Below are 21,942 nucleotides of genomic sequence, written 5' to 3'. Positions count from 1 at the left end.
CTGACTGTACTGACATCCAGACAGTCGTCGCCATAGGCAACGTTTATTTGCCGGTGCACACCCCTCCACCATGAGATATTCAGTAATAGGGTGTTGTTTCAAGCGCACCTCTAGGTATGCCACCATTTTTCACAGATGACTGCACATGTGTTACATTGAAGGCGAGTTTGCGCATGTCTGAAATTGCAGGAAAGCACTATTTGGTGTAGTGATAGTCATTAAGCAAAGGATTATTTGGGGCTAGTTTCACTTCGATATCTTGCTTATTGAAATAATCACATTGGAGGCAAAACCTTTCAGCCAGCCCTTGTATATTGTTTCTGTTCCCAACCTTTTCCGCATGTTTCATGGGAATCTATTTGTGGCTTGTTTTATTCAAGTCTGTTGTGTGGTGCCAAATCCACCACCCCATGGAACCACCCTTGTTCCTGGCACCCTCGCAGATAACCGGTCCATCTCACCTCTTGAAAGTGACCGTCTATCTGCTGCAGCCAGGTTAAATGTGGGCGCCCCCTTGGACTTCCCCATCCACTGGGGTCCTCAACACTGAGGCATTGGCATGCAGGATTGTGCCCGGAGAAACACGCAACATGGCCAAAATGTAGTAGCTTACACACTATCACAATGCAAACAATACTCCTCATCTGAGTCTTGCCAAGTAACTGCTCATTTGACACAGAGTCATTCCAGCGGTACCCAGGATGCTCCAGGGATTTCAATGACCAAACACTTCTGGTTGTCACCTTAGGTCACTGGTTACTGTACCAACTGTACAGTAAGACAGGAAGCAGCAGTACTCTTGGATTTGCCAAATGCACTCGTAACTTGCAGTCTACCCCTGTGTGTGTACAAAACAATGTGGTATTATTCCTGCACATTCTTCTGTGCTTTCAACCAACCCTGCTCTGTGGTCTGGAAGGTTTGATACATCAGTCACTGCACACATGAAATCAACTTTAACATTTCTAATGTTCACCTGTGTGAGACTGGGAACTGTAGCATGGCTATGTAATTCAAGTAAGATTTTAATATTTGTTGTTTCCAGAGTGCCATTGAGTCTCTGCTGGGCGCGTCCATGACTGGAATAGCCTACTCTCTTTTTGCCGGCCAGCCCCTCACCATCCTGGGCAGCACAGGTCCTGTGCTTGTGTTTGAGAAGATCCTTTTCAAGTTTTGCAAGTAGGCTTTTCACCATTTATGTTTTAAGTAAAGATGTGTGTGATTGTTACAGGATAACATGTCCGTGCCCATTGTGAATTTCTACTCGTGAGTGTGGTTTGTGCTTCAATCGGAGTAACATAACTAACTCCATACCTTTCCTCTTCCTCACCCGTTTGCCGTGTCTGTCAGGGAATACGGCCTCTCCTACCTGTCCCTGAGGACCTGTATCGGTCTGTGGACGTCCTTCTTCTGTCTATTACTGGTGGCTACAGATGCCAGTTCGCTAGTCTGTTACATCACTCGCTTCACTGAAGAAGCCTTCGCTGCCCTAATCTGTATCATCTTCATTTACGAGGCCCTGGAGAAGCTGGTACACCTGGGAGTGCACTACCCCATCAATAAAAACAACAACCTTCAGAAACTCACACAGTACTCGTAAGTACTTTGTGAACAGGTTACTGAGCAGCACTATGGTAGGACATAGTAGGTACAGTAGGTAGGATATGATAAGAAATGGAAATTTGGGAGTTTGTCTTTATATCTTTTATTGTAGGTGCCCCCACTTTTCAGTTCATTTTCTAATCATGTTCAATTGCAAAACAGCACCCCCATGTGTTAGTCTGGAGCCCCATTTTTGGTTTCATATACTGATTGTGGATATGGCAGTGTTTAAAAAAACCATCCATGGGGCTGAAAATTTAAATTTCAGGATTTGTAGTTTGCAGTCAGACAATAAAAAATTGGTCAGACAATATATATATATATATATATATATATATATATATATATATATATATATATATATATATATATATATATATATATATATATATATATATATATATATTCACTTATGTTAGAGCTAAGTACAAATACAAATGTAACAACAGAAAGTAAGTGTCACCGGAGTTTCATGCTCTAAGCTGTTATTAGACTAAGCTGTAATTGTGTGAAAAAATTTTAGTTATAAAGTTGGAATGACGTTTTCTCTGATTGGTTGTAGTGTAGAATGCTGATGAACAGTTAATCCTGTTCAGCTAATACAACTTCACATTCTTTGCCTCCTCAGTTTAAGAAGCCATCAGAATCATATAGTGTGCCAGAGGAATATGTTCCAATGACAAAATAGTTGTTTTGATTTCCCCAAGTACTACAGGTAAGAAGAAATTGAGTCTGGTCCAACAACAGTGGTATCCAGCTTTGAATCACTGCCTCCCCGTATTCAATAAGCCACACTCACTTTCAAGTAGCAGTGTGTTGAGCTGATATTTTGGATCAGTATCAGTATCTGTCCAATATTGGCAAAACTTACTGAATCGGACATCAGAAATTTAAATAAAAAAAAAAAAAAAATCTGATCCAAGTCATCTGTTGCACATCGTGTTGTTGGTTTTGTATATTTTCTTTTAGGGGAGTAGAATATTTCTTGCACAGTTTGAGTTGTTTGCAAAGTACATCCAGACAAAAGTATTTATTAACAAGTTGTTTTAAGACAGAGAAAAATGTATGGGATTGGTTTCGGTATCAGCAGATACCAAAGGCTCTGGTATCAGTACCAGTATCAGAGGTGAAATAGTTGTATGTGCCATCCCTTCCTTCAAACAGGCCAGTTGTTTCAGTTCCAACATGACATCTTCTGAAAATCACAGATTCAAAAATAAATGTCACCTGATTGTTGACACATTTCTGTCACGGTGTGTTTATCATCACTGCAGCTTGCATTTTATAATGCACTTAATGCAACATATTTGCACACATAACAGTTGATACTTTGTAAAGTGACAGATGGTGCAGTCACATGTGAGATGCACTATCCAGTTTTGAGTAATAGGTTTTATTTTATGAGGAATAATCTCCTGTTGAGCGCATGTCAAAAACGTACTTTATCCCAGCTGGCTAGAAGCCAAAGTACATCAAAGCCAAGACCTGCTCCTGTGTTTTTGTGTTTTACTATACTGGACAGCAGGAGATGTTGACATTTGTGTAAAACGCCATCAGATAAAGGATATTCGTTCATATATTGATTTTATTTTTGTTTCTTCCATCTACAGGTGTGCGTGCGTCGAACCCCGACACCCTAGTAATGAGACTCTGCAGTACTGGGACGACAGAAACATCACGGCCTCTCATGTCAACTGGACGATGCTGGACGTTGATGTAAGGATATTTTCAGTGAAATACTGCACAATGCATGTACACACTGCTGATATTTTGATATCTACACCAGAATGTGCTACGTATCAGGTGATGTGACAACACAGCAATAAATGAATAGTGTTAATTAGAAGAGCAATAATTTGCATAGTTGAAAGTCAAAACAGCATTTTAACATTTTGCACATCATTATATTCAAACATGAAGCTCTTGTTCTTATAAAGTCAATTTATTATGATGCTATTGTTTAATTACACTCTGCAATTTTTTCCCCCTTTTTACCTGATATGATGCTGGGCGTCTCTGCACTAAAATAACTTATCCCATCATACGTTTTGTCCTTGTAGTTGCACAAAAATCAGAAAATTTAGAAAATTTTGTTTTCAGTGGTGAGTGAGGGTGGAATTTACTGTTGTCCTCTCACTGAAAACAATGGAACATCAAATTTACTGTCTGCTGCACACTGCCAACATGTGAATGCAGCATCGGAAAGACTACAGATATGCAAATTGAGAGGCATTCACAGAAGCTGGGAGAAAACTAATATCCATGAGTGCACTTCGTTGAATGCATATCTATCCTGCAGTGAGTTGAAGTACCAGTGAGGGTGGTGTTTGACATGTATAAAATATTAATGAAGTAAGAGGCGTGTACAACCTGGCCAGTCCATTGCAGGACAAACACACACATGGACAAACTCATTATTCAGTTCATCTGCCTCAGAAAGTAGCTCTTCTGTCAGCCACGTACCATTTCACCCCAAAATTTTGCTGAAACCTTTCTTCCATTTTTTGAGTAATTGCATACCATAAGGACAGACAGAAAGACAAATGGGGATGTAATCCAGCCGTCCACTGTCCCATGTTGTATGGGGGAGTAATTCATGATGTCATCGAAAGCTCTAAATACCTAAAATACAGCCATCAAGCTGTAATCCTAAAAATCACAGAAGAAGAAAGGATGTCAGATGAAGCAAAGAGCAGACAGAAATAAAACATTACATCGTGCTTATTTATTCAGCCATCAAAGTAAACACCAAATCTAAAATCTGGATATTTCTGTTCTACTGTGTTGTGTCTGAAGAAGCCCACACTTTGCTTTATCAAGAAGCTGCCTAAGACTAGAGGGGTTTGGGAATGTGTGGGAAAGATTTTACAGGATTTAGCTGCACAGAATCAGCATAGAGATGCAGTGTGAAACATGGGTTTTCTTCCTGTCAGACATAAATCACTTATGACACCGGCAAAATACTCAGTATCAGTCCTACACATGTTTGTTTAGACATATAGTGACACATATCTTAAAAAGCACCATGACAGGATGCCACGGGCAGAACAGCTGGAGCGACTGGATCATTTCACTTGTGGAATTTTTATTTATTTATAGCTGTTTGCTTAGTAGAAGTGGGGGGAAAAATCAAATACAATATCATCATATTTATTTAAAGTATATAGGTATACATTTTTAAAGTCCAGGGTTAGTATTCGCATTTTCTTGCTGGAGTGTAAGTAAAAAACAAAACAAAAAAAAAACAACATTGTTAAGATGGAAAAAATTGTATGTAAGTTGCTGGACAGTCTATGTGTTGCATCCTTTTTTTTTGTATGTGGAGCTCTCTCTGAAACACAACAATTCTCTTGGAGCAAGTTTAACAACGGGCAGGAACTCTGGGTGCCGTGTGCACACCACAGTATGTGCTGTTACTTAACATAAGGATTTTTAAATTCCAAAAATAAGTAAGATGGACAGATAAATGTTCATTAGACAGTATACCAGATCATCAGATGGAATAGTTATTAGTGACATGGAAATGTTCATGTATCCATCCCCTGACTTGTCTCAAGGAAACTGACTGTGAAAGTGATGCTTACCATATTTAGAATAAATCCTTGTATTTATAAATCATTATATTTAGAATAAATTGTCAACTTATTTTGGAATGTATTGCAGGCCTAAAGTGCAGTATTGAATGTATGATGTATGAAATGAACTGAAGTTGACCATATGAAACATGAAATATCTTGGGTTTATACCCTCTGTAAATGTAAATGTAAGGATGACTGCATTTTAATTTTAGTTACTTTTTTAAATTTGCATTTTCCATATTGTCTCAACTTTTTTCTGTTTTGGGGTTGTACGTTAAAACCAATTTCCAGTTCATATAGGTGAGTTGTTTCACCTCTAGTAGAAACACCCAGTTGGTGATTTTATTAAATGGTTTAACAATTGCAGTTGGACCTTTAAATGCTTGTGTATGATTAATTGCACACTGATTATATAGTAACTTCAGCACCAAGCTTCCAGCTTCTTGGCATTTTAATATCTATGAAAAAACATGGTATTATCATCCCCTACTTTAACTGCACCAATGGCTGAAGAAATGTTGAAAATGATAATAAAAGAAAACAGGTAAAATGTATGGTAACAGAATTAGTCAGAGCAAAATTTTAATTGTTAGCTAAATTATGGCTACATTTTGTTGTCATTGTAATTCTGTTACTGTAGAATTTCCAAAATACAAAGGTTTGAGATTCATGCTAAAGTGCTACAAATGCTAAATTGTTAAATAAATTATTTAGGTATGTATGAATACCGGTAATTTCATACATATCTCTTTCACCCAAATATGAACCAAAGCTCACCAAATGTTCTTACAATTGCTGAATAATTTCTATTACACTTAATTATTTTAAAAATGGAATAAATAAGCTCTGTAAATGGACCTCTGCAATCACTTCAATGTATTTCTGTTACATATGCAAACAAGTTATGATTTTGATTTTGATTGTCATTATCATCATCATGTCCTTTGGTGGCTGTAGGAGTGTGAGAAGCTGCACGGGAAGTTTGAGGGCAGCGCTTGTGGTCCTCACGGCCCCTACATCCCTGATGTCCTCTTCTGGTGTGTGGTCCTCTTCTTTTCCACCGTCTTCATGTCTGCCTTCCTCAAAGAGTTCAAGACCAGCCGCTACTTCCCCACCAGGGTCTGTATCGCCAATCAGGTTTCTTTTCTTCAAACTCGAGCTAATCACAATAATGAAAAAGAAAACAAAAAAAAAGCAAACAGTAACACCTTCAGCGAAATCATCCTGACCTGTTCATCTTTGCACATAATGGCTTTAAAGCACAGCAGATGTTAACAATGAAAGTTCACATTTACCCTCAGTTTACTCAGGTCATTTCTTTTCCTTTGGTCAGTCCAGTAATTTTACAATGAATATAAAATTACACATAAAATTGTTTTGAGTTGACTGTCTTATTTTTAGATTATGCTGCCATCTACTGGTTCATTCACATGACAACACCACGAAATCCTGTAGTCTGTGTAGTCCTTCTACTTGTGCAATTTCTATGCTTTATCATTGAGATGAACCCCTAGTTCACTCACAGCGCCACTTTGTGGTGATGAATGCTACACTGTTGTCTGGTTCTGGTATTTACGTAGATGAAATGTGGATTTTGCCAGATATTGCTTTCAGTTATTGTTACTGTTATTTTGCTTCCTCCAGGTGCGAGCCATCATCAGTGACTTTGCTGTTTTCATCACCATCCTCACCATGGTTATTATAGATTATGCTTTAGGAATCCCGTCACCGAAACTACAGGTCCCCAGCAAGTTCAAAGTAAGTCCAAAGAAAGACCTCATTATTATGCAGCCATTTTTACCTAAGGCCATCAAATATGGCCGTCGGGTATTGCGAAGACTTTGCGTCCATCAGTCTGTCCATAAGTCAGCATAAGTCCAGTCCTATTACTGCCAGACAGTGGTGGGCACAGTTCCAATAACAGATAATTATCGAAGATAATGTTTTCATTATCGGATTATCTTTTTAGATAACTTTAAAAACCATTATTGGACTAATTATCTTGCAATAAATTTTTGTCCGATAATTTTTAGATCAATAACGTGGTAAATAAAGCTGAACAGCTACAAACATTTATAAAATTTAAAATCAGTTGAGCACCTACCTGTTAAATGTTTCGTAGCTGATGTGTAGTTCTACCCTCTGCAAAACAGAGAAGAGCTGCTTCAAGAAGAAACCGCTCTGTCCTCTGCAGGCAAAGGAGAGCTAATTGTTTTTGTTAACTACTTGTTTTATATATATATATATATATATATATATATATGTTATGTGTCGGACGCAGCCCGGAGAACCGACCAGCGTTTGAAGGACCCAGTATAAAATAAGCAGAGCACGGTACAAAGGATAACAGAGTTTAATGAACATAACAGTGCTGTGAAAAATATAAAAGTGCGCGGTCTGGCGTGGTGGATTGCGGTGCGCTCCCAGCAGCGCTAACAGTCCGGAGCCAGAACTGGTTCGGACCCAAGGACCCCGCCGACACCCCCCAGGTGGCCGCGACAAACCGAGTCTGTGAAAGAAGGAATCATTATGTGAGTCCACACTCAACACACAGAGAGAACGCTCAAAGGTGCACAAACAGCAAACACTTCCTGGCTTAATTACTAATCAGCTTCCCACCCTGCAGGCATGGAACATCCAGTTCACAAACTCACTGCAGCGGAAGCTGATTTAAACGACCAACATACAGCTCAATATAATAAGGTGTGAGGGACACCACATTTACTGACTGTATAAATGTTAGTCACAAAATCTAACGTACCTCAGGAAGTGTGCTGACGAGCGTGAGACCTCACCCCCTCCTCTTTCACAGACCATGCATCAAACCTGGACGTTCTCTGCATCCACTGATGATGAGATGCCTCCCGAGACGACGATCTCACCCGTCTGGTCACAAGGTCGAGTCTCTGGCAAATACACACTGTGTACTCCAGTCTTAAATGCCACCATGTTCCAATCCATGTAGATGCACCACAGCTGTGAGTCCTGACGAGCCGCAGGTGATCAGGGTGAGGTCCTGATAAACTCAGCTACACAGCCACTCAGTCCCAAATGCAAGCCACCTGGAAGGAAAAACAAAAGACAGAAACAAAAAGGCAGCCAGGCCCCCCAGCCATACAACAATATATATATATATATATATATATATATATATATATATATATATATATATATATATATATATATATATATATATATATATATATATATATATATATATTCTATTTCTACCTCATTTTCTTATTTTATTGTACTGTTACAAGTATTATTATTATTGCTTATCTTTGCACATGCTGTTTGATGAACATTTTCCTCTACTTGCACCCATCTTGTGTGTTTTTTTAAGAGTTGACGTAACATGTGAATTTCTCCTCTGTGAGATCAATAAAGTTTTATCTTATCTTATCTTATCTTATTTACAAGACATTTTGCAGACATTAGCATGCATGGTAACATCCGCTAACTCAAAGCTTTCAAATTTTCTACGGAGTTAAATTTTTCTCATTAATACTTGCAAAAGCACAGAGGGTGAGCTACAAATATTCCTTGATTTGCACAATTTACGCATTTAAAATGTAAATATTGTTTTTGATTGACTGATTAATAGAACGGCTTCATTGAACCTGTACCAATTGTACATAAGATAATAGGATTTTAATAATTAATTAAACAACTACAAATTATAAAGAACACAATCCTCATATGGCCGAGAGTATTTTAGCATTGTATTATATTTACAACTAGCCTTATTTTAAAATATATGTAGATGCACATAGCAAAAGTATTGTCACATATAGTCCGTGGGCTAGGGTGGGTTATCGTGCACCCCCCCCAGGACTCATCGCTATTGGTGTTTTTTGATGCTCTAGGGTATGGTGGCCAAGTGGTTAATGGGCTTGGTTTCAGTTCAGAAGGTTCCGGGTTCAAATCCCACCCCTGCCACATTTCTCCATGTAATGTGGAGTTGCGTCAGGAAAGGCATCAGGCGTAAAACTTGTGCCAATTCAACATGCAGATCCACCTTGGATTTGCTGTGGCGACCCCAAGTGCAAACAAGGGAGCAGCTGAAGGGACTTACTTACTTACTAGAAAAAACATCTGATATTGCTTACAGAGAACCTCTGTCTATTAAAAGCTATTGTCAATATAATAAATAATCTGTATTTACATGGCAGCCATATTTGTTGATAAATGCTGTTGATAAATTTTCATTTTAATGGTTTTGTCATTTATAAAGTGATCAGAACAGCAGTAATAAAAGGTTTATACCAGAATTCACCTAAATAGGCTTATTTGTGATATAATAATAGTTTACTGTAAAAACCAGAATGGGGGTGTGGTTTGCATATTGGCTGTAAATGTGTCAAAATACATCACAGGAAAGTCATTGATGGCTTAAATTGTTCCCAAGACACTGTACTCAAGACCTAAAGTCAATAAAATCCCAAATTGTAGGTACAAGTAGCTGCCAAAAAACGTTTGGGTTATATTTTTGTCAAAACTGCAACTATAAGTTAACGAATAGACAGTATTTTGTAAAACAGCTACTGTGTCTTAAGTAGATGATATTTTTAAATTTAGTTTGTTGTTTTGTACATCCAAAAGGTTTCCACATAGAGGCAAATCAACATTTTTTTTCCTGCTGTTAACAACAAAGGTATGAGGAAGCTATAATGTTAGGTTTAAAAAACACACATTTTTGCATTTTTGGGTAATGTCTTGAGGGTTACTCTAGAATTTCTATCAGAAGGGTGGTTGCGTCCCAAAATTTTCACTGTTAATGTCTTTAGTCTTCTTCTATATACCCTAGAGCATCAAAAAACACCAATGGCGATGAGTCCTGGGGGGGGGGGGGTGCATGGTAACCCACCCTAGCCCACGGACTAATACTAACTTGACCAAAATGAAAAATAACACACAGTGCACTATGTTTGTCCTGGCTGTCAGTATATGCTTGTTATGCCATGTATCAGGAGCCACTGCTCAAACGGTCTTAATTACAGTCTCAGATATTTGCAGTATGCAGGTTTCTGTAGGTTCTAAAGGAAGACTTTGTCAGAACCTTGTGTATTGCCATGGTACAGGAAAAAACATAATTCACCCACTGCTCAGACTTCTGTGACCCATAAGAGTAGGTTTGCAGATCCTCATCTCAGTTTACTCAGAGATCCCACTTTCCTGTTTGGTTCAGTTAAACACTTCTAAAATCCCCCAAATTCTATATTTGAACTTTGACCCTTATGAAATGACTTCCTGTTGGATCTTAATGGCCACTGAGGTACGAGAGCAGCTTTTAATCTTCTGTTATGCAGACACCCAAAGTTTGGCCCAATTAATTATGTTTTGTCAAAATGACTGGAAAACAAAAACTGTGTTGACCTTTAACCCCCAATGAAATGCCTCCTCACTGTATTTCAGTAACCATCAGATTTTGTGCTTAAATTACTAAAACCTCACGTTTCTCTCATATCCAAACTTTAAAAAAGAGAAAAAGACTAGAAACATGTTTGACCCTTTGACCCTGTTTAAATGATCCTTCACTGAATTTCAGTAAAAGATCAGCAAAATTATTCCAGTCAGCAAAACGTGAGGAATCACAGTGAAATATCTTTGAACTTATGGTGATGTAATGCAGATGCACACCACACCAAAGCAGCCAACTATATAACCAGCCAAAATCTCTCTCTCTCTCTCTCTGTCTCTCTCTCGCTGTCTATCTCTCTCTCTCGCTGTCTCTCTCTCTCACTCTAGCCAACCAGAGATGATCGCGGTTGGGTTATGAACCCTGTGGGACCAAACCCCTGGTGGACCACCATTGTCACCTTCATCCCATCACTGCTCTGCACCATCCTAATCTTCATGGACCAGCAGATCACAGCTGTCATTGTCAACAGGAAGGAGCACAAACTCAAGGTGCTTAAAACCTACCCACACCACTAAAATACTGAAACTGAATTGTGATTCTCCTGTTTTTCTGCACCTTAAATCCCGGTGTCCCTCGTGGCTCATGCAGAAAGGCTGTGGCTATCACCTGGACCTCTTTGTGGTGGGGGTGATGCTGGGCGTGTGCTCTGTGATGGGCTTGCCGTGGTTTGTTGCTGCCACAGTGCTGTCCATTTCTCACGTGAACAGCCTGAAGCTGGAGTCGGAGTGCTCAGCCCCCGGAGAGCAGCCCAAATTCCTGGGCATTCGGGAACAGCGTTTCACGGGCCTCATGATCTTCACGCTGATGGGCTGTTCGGTCTTCATGACCTCTGTGCTGAAGGTATCTGCCAGAGCGACGGACAACAAAGCACATAATCACAGACAAATGTTGCTTTTGTACATGCACACAAATGCAGCTTGAACTCTAAAAATTAAAGTTTTCCTGAAATTCCCAGCTTTGGGGTATACGAGGTCTGTCAAAAAAGTATCGGACCTTTTTATTTTTTGCAAAAACCATATGGGAATCATGAAATCTGCTCTTATGTGTCCCCAGTTTATTCCCATGCCAGTGCTTTATGGAGTTTTTCTCTACATGGGCGCTTCTTCTCTGAGAGGCATTCAGGTAAGCTTGTAAAAACAGCAACTGCATCACTACTGGCTGGTATTTTGCCCTCTGTGTTCATGTGGAATAGGCACAAGGTGATGCTTGGGTGCATTATTGTTTCTGTGCAGTTCTTCGACCGCCTGAAGCTGTTTGGTATGCCGGCCAAGCATCAGCCGGACTTCATCTACCTTCGCCACGTCCCTCTGAGGAAGGTGCACTTCTTCACCATCATCCAGCTGAGTTGCTTGGTCCTGCTGTGGGTCATCAAAACGTCCAAAGCAGCCATCGTCTTCCCAATGATGGTAATCACAGCAAAAACAAGACGTCCTGTCACCCTGCTGTCTTCATTTATTCTAAAATACAATAATTGTTGGAAACTTTGAAAAAGTGCCTCAGTTGGTAACTCTCAAATTCATTACTTAGGAAGTAATATTTATACCAACATCTTAATCGATCAAAAGACAGTCTTCCTCACCAATGAGGGAGTGCCACAATGAAGACACAAATTAATTAAGTTCGTTGAAATTAAATTGACAGATTAGAGCAACTGTTACTTGTTGAGCTAATTTGAATCAACCTAATTCATTTGAGTGTTACCAACTGAAGTGCCTTTTAAAGTTGGAACAACAATTCTCAGTGTGTGCTATTCTGGTGAGAATCAAGCAAAACTATCAACAATCTACAACAGGTAAAACACTACCTGCTTCAGGCAAAGTCAATTCAGTTTTTAAAAATAAAGCAGCTACACTCAACAAAAATATAAACGCAACACTTTTGGTTTTGCTCCCATTTTGTATGAGATGAACTCAAAGATCTAAAACTTTTTCCACATACACAATATCACCATTTCCCTCAAATATTGTTCACAAACCAGTCTAAATCTGTGATAATGAGCACTTCTCCTTTGCTGAGATAATCTATCCCACCTCACAGGTGTGCCATATCAAGATGCTGATTAGACACCATGATTAGTGCACAGGTGTGCCTTAGACTGCCCACAATAAAAGGCCACTCTGAAAGGTGCAGTTTTATCACACAGCACAATGCCACAAATTTCGCAAGATTTGAGGGAGCGTGCAATTGGCATGCTGACAGCAGGAATGTCAACCAGAGCTGTTGCTCGTGTATTGAATGTTCATTTCTCTACCATAAGCCGTCTCCAAACGCGTTTCAGAGAATTTGGCAGTACATCCAACCAGCCTCACAACCGCAGACCACGTGTAACCACACCAGCCCAGGACCTCCACATCCAGCATGTTCACCTCCAAGATCGTCTGAGACCAGCCACTCGGACAGCTGCTGAAACAATCGGTTTGCATAACCAAAGAATTTCTGCACAAACTGTCAGAAACCGTCTCAGGGAAGCTCATCTGCATGCTCGTCGTCCTCATCGGGGTCTCGACCTGACTCCAGTTCATCGTCGTAACCGACTTGAGTGGGCGTTTGGCACGTTGGAGAGGTGTTCTCTTCACGGATAAATCCCGGTTCACACTGTTCAGGGCAGATGGCAGACAGCGTGTGTGGGTGTTCATCTCATACAAAATGGGAGCAAAACCAAAAGTGTTGCGTTTATATTTTTGTTGAGTGTAGATTGGCAGTAAATAGAGTGCATACCTTTCATATAGTATATCAAACCCTTCAATCATGTGATCTCCAAACCTATTCCAATCCTATGCTGAGGTCCATGGAATATTTTATGAGGGGAAACCCCCCTACTCCCGAAATACCCAATGCTGCTGTGATGCAAAGCGGATCCAGAGTTGTCCTAAAATGTAATGAGGTCTTCTTTGTCCAAGGTCTCGTCACTTTGCCAAATGCAGCAAAAATGGCTCCATTAGTTTTTAAGTAATCAGCCAAACCAACAGACACAAGAGTAAACATGACCTCTTTGGTGTAGTCATTAAGCACTGATGGATTAATGGATTCCAGTGCTAAAAGGGCTAAATTATAAATGTAAAAATAAACAATAGATAATTGTAATTGTTTAAAATAAAATGAGCATCTTTGTCAGTTAGGTACAGTATTAATATTAACACATCATGAGCATGCATCTCCGTTTCTGCTGTTAAAGGTGTTGGCTTTGGTGTTTGTCCGTAAGCTGCTCGACTTCATCTTCAGCAAGAGAGAGCTGAGCTGGCTGGATGACCTGATGCCCGAGTGGAAGAAGAAGAAACTGGAGGATGCAGCCCAAGAGGTTCAGTGCAATCAGATGGTTGACTGGTTTTTGTGTCAATGAGCAAAAGTTTCCTGGAGGATTTGAATTTCTGCCCATGCAGACTTGTTTTACATTTCTCATGTCTCCTTACTCAGGAGGACCACAGTATTATTGCAGAAGAAGAAGGAATTGTACAAGTGCCATTGGAGGGACACTTCAAGTACATTATTTCTATTTAGGACTCAAGATTACAACATATCACACTTTGGGAATGAAATCTGACCTGTAATATCAAACACAGTTACCCACATTATTTCTTCTTCTTCTTCTTCTTCTTCTTCTTCTTCTTCTTCCCCTTCTTCTTCTTCTCTGGTTTATGATATCAGTGACACTTATGAGAAAATGTTAACCTTCTCTCTGCCATTTCTTTGAAGGACTGACCCTGCCACAGTGAACATCACTGATGAGATGTCCAAAGGATCATTCGGGAAAGTGTGGGAGAGCGTCAACCCTGAGAACATGAAGAAGGACGGCAGCTCTAAAAGGTTAGTCCTCTTATCCGCCCGATTCCACGATACTAACGATTTCAAATACAATTACTGCGTTTGCCTCTTCAGAACAATGGTGGGCGTGAGTGTTAAAGCACGTTGATGCTTTCAGCAGTGGCAGCGGATTTGCAATGATGAATGTCTTCTAAGTATGGCTGGATTTCAGGGTGATGTGAATTGTGATATTGACACATTTGGGTAATGATAGGCCATCGTACAGAAAACAAGAACCCCTAAATTCTAAATTCTACACACAATACCCAATGAGCACAGTGGCCTCCATCATCCAACAGGACTCTTCCAAGAGCTGGCCATCTGTCTAAACTGAGCGATCAAGGGAAAAGGGCTTTAGTCAAGGAGGTGACCAAGAAGCCGACAGTCACTCTGTCAGTGCTGCAGCATTCCTCTGTGGGGAGAGGAGAACCTTCCAGAAGGACAACTATCTCTGCAGCAATCAGACCTGTATTGACTATTGACTGCCATGACTATTCCTAGAGCTGGCCGCCCATCTAAACTGAGTGATTGACGAAAAAGGGCCTCCACCCTCCAGCAATCCACTAATCAGGCCTGTATGGTAGAGTGGCCAGACTGAAGCCACTCGTTAGTAAAAGGCACATGGCAGCCCACCTGGAGTTTGCCAAAAGGCACCTGAAGGACTCTCAGACCATGAGAAACAAAATTCTCTGGTCTAATGAGTCAAAGATTGAACTCTTTGGTGTGAATGTCAGGCCTCATGTTTGGAGGACATCAGACTCCATCCCTACATTGACACATGATGGTGGCAACATCATGTTGTGGGGATGTTTTCAGCAGCAGGAACTGGGAGACTAGTTGGGATTAAGGGAAAGATGAATGCAGCATAGTACAGAGACATCCTGGATGAAAACTTGCTCCAGAGTGCTCTTGAACTCAGACTGGGGCGAGAGTTCATCTTTCAGCAGGACAATGACCCTAAGCACACAGCCAAGATATCAAAGGAGTGGCTTCAGGACAACTCTGTGAATGTCCTTGAGTGGTCCAGCCAGACCTGAATCCGATTGAACATCTCTGGAGAGATCTGAAAATGGCTGTGCACCGACGCTCCCCATCCAACCTGATGGAGCTTGAGAGGTGCTGCAAAGAGGAATGGACAAAACTGCCCAAAGATAGGTGCACCAAGGTTGTGGCATCATATTCAAGAAGACTTGAGGCTGTAATCGCTGCCAAGGTGCATCAACAAAGTATTGAGCAAAGAGTGTGAATAGTTAAGTACATGTGATTTCTTAGTTTTTTTTATTTTTAATAATTTTGCAAAAAAAAAAAAAAAAAAAAGTTTTTTCATGTTGTCATATGGGGTGTTGTGAGTAGAGGCTTGAGGGAAGAAATGAATTTACTCCATTTTGGAATAAGGCTGCAACATAAAATGCAAAGATCTGTATGTATGTATGTATGTATGTATGTACAGTGAGGAAAATAAGTATTTGAACACGCTGCGATTTTGCAAATTCTCCCACTTAGAAATCATGGAGGGGTGTGAAATTTTCATCTTAGGTGCATGTCCACTGTGAGAGGCATAATCTAAAAAAAAAAAAAAAAAATCCGGAAATCACAATGTATGATTTTCTAATAATTTATTTGTATGTTACTGCTGCAAATAAGTATTTGAACACCTGTGAAAATCAATGTTAATATTTGGTACAGTAGCCTTTGTTTGCAATTACAGAGGTCAAACGTTTCCTGTAGTTTTTCACCAGGTTTGCACACACTTCAGCAGGGATTTTGGTCCACTCCTCCCTACCGATCTTCTCTAGATCTTTCAGGTTTGGAGTTTCAGCTCCCTCCAAAGATTTTCTATTGAGTTCAGGTCTGGAGACTGGCCAGGCCACTCCAGGACCTTGAAATGCTTCTTACGGAGCCCCTCCTTAGTTGCCCTGGCTGTGTGTTTGGGGTCATTGTCATGCTGGAAGACCCAGCCATGACCTATCTTCAATGCTCTTACTGAGGGAAGGAGGTTGTTTGCCAAAATCTTGCAATACATGACCCCATCCATCCTCCCTTCAATACGGTGCAGTCATCCTGTCCCCTTTGCAGAAGAGCACCCCCAGAGTATGATGTTTCCACCCCCATGCTTCACGGTTGGGATGGTTTTCTTGGGGTTGTTCTCATCCTCTAAACATGGTAAGTGGAGTTGATTCCAAAAAGCTCTATTCTGGTCTCATCTGACCACATGACCTTCTCCCATGCCTCCTCTGGATCATCCAGATGGTCACTGGTGAACTTCAAACGGGCCTGGACATGTGCTGGCTTGAGCAGGGGGACCTTGCTGCCCTGCAGGATTTTAAACCATGACAGCATCATGTGTTACTAATGTAATCTTTGTGACTGTGGTCCCAGCTCTCTTCAGGTCATTGACCAGGTCCTCCTGTGTAGTTCTGAGCTTTCTCAGAATCATCCTTACCCCACAAAGTGAGATCTTGCATGGAATCCCAGACCGAGGGAGATTGACAGTGATCTTGTGTTTCTTCCACTTTCTAATAAATAATCATAACAGTTGTTGTCTTCTACAAGCTGCTTGCCTGTTGTCCTGTAGTCCATCCCAGCCTTGTGGAGGTCTACAGTTTTGTCCCTGGTGTCCTTAGACAGCTCTTTGGTCTTGGCTATGGTGGACAGGTTGGAGTGTGATTGATTGAGTGTGTGAACAGGTGTCTTTTATATAGGTAACAAGTTCAAACAGGTGCAATTAATACAGGTAAAGAGTGCAGAATAAGAGGGCTTCTTAAAGAAAAATTAACAGTTCTGTGTGAGCCAGAATTCTTGCTGGTTGGTAGGTGTTCAAATACTTATTTGCAGCAGTAACATACAAATAAATTATTAAAAAAGTCATACATTGTGATTTCCGGATTTTTTTTCTAGATTATGTCTCTCACAGTGGACATGCTGTGTCACACTGAACAAAAACACACATGCACCTCTCGGGTCTGTGTGGGATGATGCACACATTTGTGCACACTGTGTGTGTGCATCCTGCTGTGTGTGTTCCACCACTACGCACAGCTAGCTGTGTATCGTCTCGTCCCAAAAAAGACTCTGAGTTCTGCATGCAGCGTTCACATACACCTGTCCACAGCATAATTATTCACTAGTTTGCTTAAATACTGTGGATGGAAAAATAATTCATCATCTGAAAGAGCACATTGTTTTCTTTCTTTATTGTGTTTTTTTTTAATTGCCAGCACATGAACATGCTGAGTTATGTGGCAGTGTTTGTGCGTGATGGATCACATGGCACATACCTGCAAGTGGCTCGTTTAATTACGGCCATTAACAAGTGCAAAATCCTCATTTACACACTGCTGTCTACGTGTTTTTTCACGCCTGTCGGTTACGTCATTCGCCTGTGGGCAGTCTTTGAGTGAGGAGTCGCCCACCCTCTCGTCGATTTTTTCATTGTTTAGGAATGGCTCAGAGACTGCTGCTTTGTTTGATAAAAATTTTTTCAAAACTGTAAGGCACAACTGAGTGGACACCATTCGATAAATTCAGCTGGTTTTCGGTAAAAAATTTTAACGGCTGATGAGAGATTTTGGTCTGGTAGTGTCGCCGTAAGGACGGCCCACGGTGCCTGACGGCGATCTCCGCTTCGAGGCGGCAGCGTCTCACTGTTTCAAGTTGAAAACTTCCACATTTCAGGCTCTGTTGACCCAGTAAGTCGTCAGAGAACAGAGAACTTTCAGAAGAAGTCGGCATGAGGAGTTTATTCGGACATTCCATTGTTAACGGACATTTTGTAATGAAAGAACGTGTGGGCAGAGTCGCATGTCGGGCTGGACCCGACCGCGGGGGGTCGCGACAGGAAAAACACCTCCGTTGGAAACCTTAACGGGCAAGTTGGAACATGCCCAAGCTGTTAAACAATTTCTCAGTTACTCACTTGTTGAAAGCCATCAAAAGCCGGCTGAATTTTACAAATGGTTTTCAACACGGAGGTGTTTATCCTGTCGCGGCGCACACAGATTCACCGAGTCGTCACGGAAACGACTCGGCTAATTTGCGCGCACGTCTTTCATTAAAAAATGTCCTTAAACAGTGGAATGTCCGCATAAAGTCCTCATGCTGGCCTCTTCTGAATCTTCTCTGTTCTCTCACGACGTCCTGGGTGAATTAAGCCTTAAATTAGGATGTTTTCAGCTCGAAACAGGCCGACGACGGCGCCTGGAAGCGCTGCACGACGTCCTGCTCTGTGGGAAGTCCTTACACCGACAGAAATACCCCATAATCTGTCATCAGCCGTTAAACTTTTCAGCGAAAACCAGCTTAATTTCTCGAATAGTGTCCACTCGGATATTCCTCACAGGTCCAGAAAAAATGTTGATAAAGCAACGCGCGCCGTCTGGAGCAGCGTGTGAGACAAAGGAATTCAGCCGAGAGGGCGGGACCACATCTCACTCAAGGCCTGCCCACAGGGAAATGACGTCACCGACACGCGTGAAAAAACTCACGCATGCGCACGAGGGTTCAAGCATGATTGGTGTAATCGCACGTCATTCAAATCCATATAGTTAAAAAAATAAATAAAAGGGTCGGTTTATTATCTAATAGACCTCGTATAACACCTAAAAAGATCCTTGTCATTTGATTGGTGGTTTGCATGTCACGTGATATGGATTATTTGTGCCATTTGCCATTGTGTTCCATTGCAGGGTTTATTTTGGTGACAGACGACAATTTGAACGAGCTTATTATTATCAGCCACCGTAAGCCGCCTGGAGGCATTTGCAATATTCACTGGGATGTCTGTAGCTGAAGTAGAAAAGCTGTCAGATGAAAAGATTGTCAAATTCCTGTTGCGGTTTTTTGATGGACTGAGGAAAGCAGATGGCAGTCTGTACACAAATACGATACGATACACTTTATTGTCCCTTCCGAGAAATTTGTCTTGGACTCCAAAGAAGTCAACGTACGGAGTCAGGTACGGACTACATCCTCAGGATTGCTTTTAAACTATCTGACTGTTTTTGCAAGTTGACTGACAACAATTTTGGATTGAATTGGACTGGTATTCAAAGTTTGTGTTGTACTATTTTGAACCTCTTGACTTCAAAGGAGCAGCGACACACACCAAAATGTAAGTCCCTTTTCTCTTGTTTATAAATTAACAATATATCAAATGACAAGGATCCATTAGCATTTTATAAAGCAAATAATGAACGTTTTTTATTTGCGTAATGGAAAGAATATTTCATTCGGTGAAAGATCCGAATAAAATATTCTTTCCATTACACTCCTAAACATTTATGATTTGTATACTAAGGTAGTCTTTGTAAATCACTCACATAACTGTCTCCACCCCAATGCACAAAAGTCTGGATTGCCAATGCAACTTAGCACTCCTTATCTGGGCTCTTAATGAATCAGGCCATAACCGTCATAAGCTCATTCCCAAGAGCTAGCTGCAGTTAGCATGTGTGGTCATGCTAATAAATAGGAGCTAACTGCTAGAAGTTAACCATAGTATACAGCAGCAGTTAGCTACATGGTAATGCTAAATCTAGTCACAGTTATTTTCGTTAGCATATGCAGCATGACCGCGATGTATGGCGTTGTCTGCCAGAAATGTATTGAACCTGTGAGCTAGTTCTGGCAGACAACTTGAGCTGCCTTGCTCTACATTCACTTCTTGATGCCTCACTCTCCGAATAATCTCCCCAAATTGGGAGGGCAACTTAAAACTCAATTTCCCAGCTCTCCCCTCTGCCTGTGAATGCTGCCATTGCTTCAACAGGGTTGCTGCCTGCTGTCAGCCCCACCCCACTCTAGCATCCACCTGTGGGAATGATTTGCATATCTTATAATCACTCCCCAATATCACACGCAATAATCTGTGATGAAGTCGGAGCTGAGACGCCAAACTCTATTGGCTGCAGTGTTGTATAAAGTACTGTAAAATCACACTTAAGTAAAAGTACAGATACCCATTAAAAAAATGACTTTGGTAAAAGTTCAAGTCACCGATTGAAACTCAACTAAAAGTCTTAAAGTATGTAGTATTTATTGTACTTAAGTATGACAAGCAATGTACAACTAAATGTACTCAAGTATCAAAGTAAAAGTACAAGTAAATATTAATAATCAAAAATGGGCTGATTTTTTTATATTACAAAGTTGATCTCGGCTTGTAAATGACTGGTAGTATTAGTCAAAATACTGAAAATTGTGCACATCACACAAAAACACTTCAGAAACAAGGTTTCAAAACCTAAAAGAGAGTAGGCTACTCACTAGGTGTTCACAGGAAACAGTTATTTATTTCTATATGTATTTATTTATTTTCATTGTTGCATGGTTTTATCTTTTCTGTTGTGTTTTGTATCATTAGTTTTTTTCCGTCTCTTTCTCTAAAATTGTATTTTAACATTATTAGTCTATTATTATTGACTATTATTGTCTATTATGTAGACTATTATTGTTGTTGCTATTATTAATATATGATTAAAAATAAATTAAAAAAATTACAATTTGAATCTTTTACGACAATGAACGCTGAGTCATTAATTATACAGAAAACAAATCAACACAGATGTGCTGATGCAAACAGCTTAATGCTAACTTTAACATTGAAAACGCTATAGACATGCTAACACCTTAGCATCGGTCGTGTTTTTAAGTTATAAAATACATCCATCAACTGTTTCAGAAGACCATAACAGGTCGGTTTTACATAAAAATATTAAATATTACTGAAAGACATATGCACTTCAGGATTTTAGCGGGGAAAAATTAGGATAAAGCGACAATGAATCCACGAATCTGCTTCGATCTGCGAATCACTGCTTCGATTGGTTCAAGGTTCAAAGCAAAGCCACGCTGCAGAAAAGTTGATTACAGACCCGCTACAGGTCTGTAATCAATGTCGATAAATTATCATTTTCCTGACAAACAAGTGCGCAACTGCAAAAAAGCCTACCGACCTGACTTTGTTGCAGTCACTAGTAATCAGTGGTGTCTCTGGCTGAAAACACGACTTTTTTCATGTGTGTGTATGTGTGTGTGTGTTTTGTAACGAGTAACGGCATGGCGCATAGAAAATGTATCGGAGTAGAAGTATGCAATTAAGGTCGGAAATGTAGTGAAGTAAAAGTGAAAGTAAGCTGAATTTAAAAAACTCAAGTAAAGTACAAAGTCTCCCAAAACGTACTTAAGTACAGTAGTGAAGTATTTTTACTTCGTTACTATACAACACTGATCGGCTGCTGTCTGAGTAATGATCATCAACCATGAGTTTTCTGCCAGAAATTGCAATTTACTCCAAGCTGGGAAATCCAGGAATATCTGGAAAACATTCATCAATGGTTGCTAAATGTATAATTTCCATGAGCTGGTGTGTTTAGATGAAATGATTTATTAAGCGCAGCCCTTCACACACACATTCCCACAGAATTAACTGACACTATCTCCTGCCTGCCTCTCTCATTACATTCCACTCCTTAGCTCCCCTTCCTAAAACCTCAGATGCTGATAACCCAAAGGTAAGTTATTCCCAGTCCCATTCAT

At 40.4% G+C, this 21,942-nt stretch overlaps 1 protein-coding gene across 3 annotated transcripts in view; it reads left to right on the top strand.

The window, feature by feature from the left end:
- The window catches only part of LOC117515994 (sodium-driven chloride bicarbonate exchanger-like), a 106,257-nt gene that overhangs the window by 82,549 nt on the left and 1,766 nt on the right, over positions 1–21,942 (top strand). For 2 of the 3 annotated variants that reach the window (XM_034176843.1, XM_034176849.1), the window contains 12 exons: positions 1,046–1,179; positions 1,351–1,596; positions 3,213–3,318; positions 6,138–6,299; positions 6,825–6,938; positions 10,932–11,093; positions 11,194–11,445; positions 11,659–11,727; positions 11,838–12,011; positions 13,781–13,903; positions 14,020–14,084; positions 14,299–14,409. In XM_034176843.1, coding sequence (XP_034032734.1) covers positions 1,046–1,179; positions 1,351–1,596; positions 3,213–3,318; positions 6,138–6,299; positions 6,825–6,938; positions 10,932–11,093; positions 11,194–11,445; positions 11,659–11,727; positions 11,838–12,011; positions 13,781–13,903; positions 14,020–14,084; positions 14,299–14,409 — 1,718 coding nt within the window. Of the gene's footprint in view, positions 1–1,045; positions 1,180–1,350; positions 1,597–3,212; positions 3,319–6,137; positions 6,300–6,824; positions 6,939–10,931; positions 11,094–11,193; positions 11,446–11,658; positions 11,728–11,837; positions 12,012–13,780; positions 13,904–14,019; positions 14,085–14,298; positions 14,410–21,879; positions 21,918–21,942 lie in introns of all 3 variants that reach the window. The other variant, XM_034176858.1, reaches the window with a different exon arrangement.

The sequence above is a fragment of the Thalassophryne amazonica genome, chromosome 1 (assembly GCF_902500255.1).
Source record: "Thalassophryne amazonica chromosome 1, fThaAma1.1, whole genome shotgun sequence".
NCBI lineage: Eukaryota > Metazoa > Chordata > Actinopteri > Batrachoidiformes > Batrachoididae > Thalassophryne > Thalassophryne amazonica.
Note: the sequence above shows the minus strand (reverse complement) of the source record. Positions and strands in the feature narration are given on the sequence as shown.